General features: G+C 37.2%; 1 protein-coding gene across 1 annotated transcript; it reads right to left on the bottom strand.

The window, feature by feature from the left end:
• Positions 1 to 3,982: 3,982 nt before the first annotated feature.
• Positions 3,983 to 5,407, bottom strand: LOC129292176 (uncharacterized). The gene has a single exon (XM_054929727.1). It carries the CDS (start codon positions 5,337 to 5,339, stop codon positions 4,221 to 4,223), a length of 1,119 nt encoding a protein of 372 aa, XP_054785702.1. The 5' UTR covers positions 5,340 to 5,407; the 3' UTR covers positions 3,983 to 4,220.
• Between the last annotated feature and the right edge of the window lie 523 nt (positions 5,408 to 5,930).

Raw genomic sequence — 5,930 nt, 5'->3', positions numbered from 1 at the left:
GGTGTTTTTTTCCCTCAGAAATGTTCATATAGGTGATCCTTACGATGCGAGTGTTTATGAAATGCACGTTTTCATATCTACAGGTTGAATATGAGAACGTTCTTGGTACGCTGCTTAACTCTCAAGCATTCTTGTAAATATTTCTCTCTGTAATAGTGAAAATACTTTTGTACGTTGTTTTTTTTCCCAAAAAAAAAAAAGGAAAACGTATAATTGATATACATAGGTTTTATTGATATAAACAGACTTTAATAATTATAGAAGCAAGTGACTATGCCCAAAAATAAAGCCGAGATTTGAAAGAAACCCTTCCCAGCAGCAGCAAGTGAATCTGTTTTGGCCCGAAAATAAAACCCTCCCCGGCAAGCGAAGACCACCCTGATTGGTTTGCTTTAGAATTCTCTATCCTATCGGATTCCTTTGATAATATAAAAGTTTTTTTTTTTTTTGGGGGGGGGGGGGCTCTTCTGATCCAAGCTTAAGCGAAACAACAGGATTGCGAGAGCATTACTGAACATCAAAAGAAAAGGAGCATCACAGGGTTGACGAAAGCAAACGTGTTTCTGCAAGTTACAGACACTCGCAGGCATAAAAGAAAGCATTTCTCTAACTCAGATCCTAACTTGCTTTTGCTTTAATTTGATATGGTAATCCTTAACAAAAGAAGTAATAATGATAGAGAAGGGAAGATTGACACTCGCAAATTCCTTCTCGAAGAACTCGGAGCTTGGCTTCAATGGATCACTAACTGACAGGAATTTGGACCTCATGGCTTCTCATAAGCACGTAAAGTTTCTTCTGAAAGGCGGAAACACAAGGAAGGCAATTTAAGAAGATCTAGGAAGATACTGAATTCTTTCAAGAGACTTTTTGCTTTTTCTTGTATAAAGTCCTACCAAGTAGATGGGTTTACGTGTGGGAACAGGCTTGTAATTCTAGTTCGGTTCAGTTTTTCCCCAATTTGTCATGTATTGATGAGAGCAAGCAGCTTTTCAAGTGTAACTAGCTGCTCGGAGAATCCACTCAAAGATGAAAGGAAAAGGAATCATCAAAGGTATAAATAATCTGGAAAAATTCAATCCTTCGGAGGGATAAGGTGTAAAGAATGAGAAGTTGCAAAAGAAATAAAAGGGATAAAATTTGAAAGAATTCAGTGGTAAGGTAAACCATTACAGAATCACCGACCTGCAATCCATGAGGAAAAATGCTTCCGATATTTGTCATGTCTCATGATCTGTATTTCTGCCATTGAAAGAGGCCTAAATTCTCATCAATCAAACAATTCCCGGTATTGCCCAGTTACAGGACAACAAAGTCAAATGTCAAAAGCAACAGACGACAGAGGATGGAATGTTAAGTATTATTACAAATCTCGTCGATAAATTTAAAAGTCTGTAACATTGGCACTTTGGCAGTACCTAAAAATAGAAACTACACTATTCGTTAACATAAATATCCTGCTCTTTGCATGGCTGCATTTTCTCTAAATAGTCAATCTGGTCTTAGGCCAAAACAATATATATATATATATATCTATAAATAGTCAATCTGAACAAATATTTTTATATCTTCCGCAGTACACTGCATGCCAAAATTGTAGCGTCTAAACCGTGGACAACAATCAAGTTCACGTAGCAGCATGCAGATCAGAGGCTAGGATGTTACGCCCAATAACAAGCGAAATAGTGTTATTTAGATAGAGTTACTTGTGTTCATATTTTAAATCATGATATTACATGCACCAACACAGGCAAAAATGGTTATACCAGTGTAGGAAGCAAGAATAAACACTTGCATAACATTGAGTACCAGAACTAATTTATGAAGCAAGGATATCAAATTAGTATTTCAGCGCTGAAGGCCATTTACTGCTCAAGTTGCAAGTAGATGTATCAAAAGCAGGCAATAAGGTCAACAAAATTGTGGTATCAATGTATGGGTAATCAAATAGAAAGATATAAGCCACACTTACTCAACAAAGACACAATCACAACAATATCAAAGTAGTCATCAACAATGTCTAGTAAAAATTCATAGCAGATTAGCTCAAAAAAATCCATAATATAAAGACCGGAAGATCCTTTTCACATAAGGGGCAGTCTAATCCTTTTCACACAAGGGGCAGTCTAACTGACACAGAGCAGAAACCAATAAAATGAAATATTAGAATGAACAAATAAAACAAAAAGAGGAGATCCACCAAATGATATATGTCTGCAGCAAAACCAGAGCGAAGAATAGTAACATGAAGAAACTTGTCACAGGATACAAAGGAATTGTCATGCAAGATCAACGTATAGAATGATGGGTAGGATCAGGCAGATGCTCGTTATTCATGTTGAGAGAGATTCCTTAGGGAAGAAGGACACCCCTTGGCAAAAAAGTTTTCATCATCAAGGGGAAGGATTCCACACTAATGCAATCTTTCTGTACCACTAATAATTAGTTAAGTATAACTATGCACACATCATAAAACACAAAGCAGTCAAAGGCAATACACCACCTGGTGCCTTGAGCCAACATGGTGTCTAAAAATCAATTCTTCAACTGATGTATAGTGCCGAAATATGGAGGTGGCAAAAGATAATGATAAATTACTAACAAATAAATTTTAGCTATCATTACTTACAGTTGCCAAATAAGATAATTGTTCAAACATGGAACTCAAACATAGTAACATGTTCAAGGTAAATTACCATGATATAGGAGCTCTAAAATACCAAGAAGAAACAATTTGCACTTCTTAAAGTTTCAATTAACAATTTCTGTAATTGCAGGTTCTCTCTTTCAAAGTCCAGCTACAGCAATATAGCATGATGAAAGGCTATAAACAAAGAGTAACTAACAGAGATACATGGTTGCATTTTAGTAGTAAATCAAAAAGATAGAAACAGAGATAAACGGTTGCATTTTAGTAGTAAATCAAAAAGATAGAGAGTTCAGGACAGCACTTTCTAACATCGGATCAATCAGGCAAGGCAAAGCTATCATCCCATTACCTTACTGCCTCCACATGGGTTACAACCCAGCGTTGCCCAAATCACCCGGACATTCTTTCTAATGAACTGTCTAAAGAAATTCACATAAAGAATGACAAGCATCAAGATTACACTTAAACAGTGAAGGCAAGAACTTCATTTCACTCCAAAAGGCACCATAGTTGCACACTGAAGAAGCACCACCAGATTAATCATCAAGAGGAGGGACCCCTAGTGACACCTTGCCTCAGCATCCCAGGTGTGCCTTTTGGCATCTTTAACTTCACTGCTTAAAACAAAATCATAAAAACATAACATATAACACTTTGGTACTCATAACTCATAGTTGGCGCGTAGCTTCACAATCATCATAACGATTTGAAACTGTCAGTCGACTGGCACTAAATCATACTAGACTAAATATATAGGTACCCACCTACCAGTTTGATAGGTAATTATATATTTTAGTTATAGATGTTATTAACCGAAACTTTTTAGTTAACAACATTCCTAAAAGCTCGATAAATGATAGAGCATAATAGCGTAATGCAATCCATATAATTGACTCCACCTAGTGTAATAAGGCTTCTTGTTATACCAAACAGTTTTAGAAAAATTTCAAATCTGCTATTTCATGTGCCAACTAATAAAATACACTATTAAATTTAACAAATAAATGTGAAATCTTAATAAAAATAACAAATGCTTTTCTTCAACTATTACTGAGCAATCACAGATTCAGCGGAGATTGCTAGTGTACTGAGATTTTGAACAACAATATTAAAGAGAGAAACAAAACATAGATATAAGAAATAAGATCATACCCGATAGACCACATGACATGCTTGCTCATACACTAAAATTTTAAATAAAACATCAGCGCATTCAGATGCTTTGCTCGTTCACCAATCATCAGTATGTTACATAAATTATTGAATGTCAAAGTAATGGTATGAAAGAGAATAATAGGGATACTGACAGAATCAGAATGAGAAGCTCAACAATTTAGAAACAATGTGGTGGGCATAAACAGCTCCCAGACTGGAATATAATTATTCAAAAGACGAGGTTAGAGATTTTATCTCCATGCTACCAGGGTTCAACATGTAAAAGGATTCCATATTGCAATAAAGGATAAATATTAAGATTTGAAACGAGCTATTAAGTTTCAAAAATGTGAGAAAAACTAGCGAATTTACAATTACGGAACATGCAAATCACAAAATGAGGGAATTGTGGGAATTAATTAATCTTCTTGTCCATTTTGGTCACAAGCTGCCGCATCTGAAACCTCCAAAACAAGAAATAAGCGAAGCCTAACCCAATCAAAATGAACATCCAAATATTATCATCTTCCTCCTCCTTCTTTGATCTCACTTCTTGGATACTAAAACTTTCCCTCCCTGAATTCTCCACTGTCCCCTCGTTCACATGCCCATATAACACATACACTCTATCCCTTTCCCCCACAGCAACCGATGTAGGAAACCTCTCCAAATCAAGGTCAATCTTATCATACACCACTCCCTCTGCCCAACTATCTTGGCTTTTCAAAAGCCACAGCCTATTCACAGGGGAGACAACAAAAACGACGCCGTCACTTCGGATAGCTATGTCGTCCGCACCAGTCAAATCCTCGTTCAACAACACCAGCTTCGCTCTCCCGTCATCCTCACTTACCTTGAACATCTTGCCCGTACTGGATTGCACCACCAGAAGATACCCCTTGGAGACATAAGCAATCCCATTCAGCCCAATGAAACTATACGGTGTATCGCGGTCCACAGGATGAGCAGTGAACTGCGGCGCCCTCGAGAAGATTGAGGCTTCTCCTCTTTCGTTGACCTTCCAGATGTAGTTACCAGCAGAGTTGGTGACATAGGCATTACCCTTGTAATCCACCGCGACGTCGTTTGCAATTGGACGGGTAGCTCCATCGTCGTTTCCGGCAGCGTTAATAACAGACAGGAAGATACGTTGACGGGAACGAAGGTCGTAGGCGGCTAGGGCATTGAACGGTGGGAGAGGCTCCCTAGAGTGGACGACAACAAGGAGGCGTTTCTTCAGGGAATCGACGGCGAGCCCAGAAAAGGTGACATTTTCGGGAAGCGAAGGATCGGAGATAAAGGTTTCAACGACGCCGGCGTCGGAGACGGCGGAGACGATCCGTTGATTGAGTGATCCGACGAGAAAGTGCTGACCCGATGGATCCCAAGCAAGGCCTTCCGGGTAGAGATTCAGCGACCTAAAATTGATGTTGTGCGGTTGTCTAGCGAGTACTGAAGTAGGCGTTGAGATCAGAAAGGGGATGAAGAGAATGAAGCTGAAGAACAAGGCGCGCTTGGCCGATATCAGTGACATCGCGATGGCTCCTTCCAGGAATAATTGAAGGCAAGGAAGTATCTATAATTAGTAAAGTACTCGTGTTTTGGGGCATTTAGCTGTGAGGCTGGTCAGCAAAGTTACGAAATCATCGAAACACACGAGAAAAATAGCATACAAAGATCATTGAATAATATTTATATTTTATAAAAATTAAATGGCTTCATATTAAATAATTTTACAATATTACTGTAACTCTTTAATCCTTTTAACATATTAATTTTATAATTTAAAAATAAAAAAAACCCTGTCATCAGAGCCCTTGTTGCCAATACCAACAATATTTTATTTTAAAACTAATATTTTTATATGATTAAGGATGGATTTGATTCCATGACCCTTAATCACTTAAAAAGCATGATAGCTATTAAGCCACCAAGCCCTTTAATATATATATATATATATATATGATAAAAAAAATTATAAATAGTAAATTAAGCACAAAATCACTTTTATATAATAACTTAATATGTGTTGTTAATTTTTAAACGAAATTTATTATTTTACAAATATCGCTTGTTAATCTGATATGAACAATTACAAATTGAGAGTTTCAAAATTTCACTTACT

This window comes from Prosopis cineraria, unplaced genomic scaffold (genome assembly GCF_029017545.1).
Source record: "Prosopis cineraria cultivar Desert tree isolate PC_DT_omini unplaced genomic scaffold, ASM2901754v1 PC14, whole genome shotgun sequence".
In the NCBI taxonomy this organism is placed as follows: Eukaryota; Viridiplantae; Streptophyta; class Magnoliopsida; order Fabales; family Fabaceae; genus Prosopis; species Prosopis cineraria.
The sequence above is the reverse complement of the archived record's forward strand: the minus strand, read 5'-3'. Positions and strand labels throughout refer to the sequence as shown.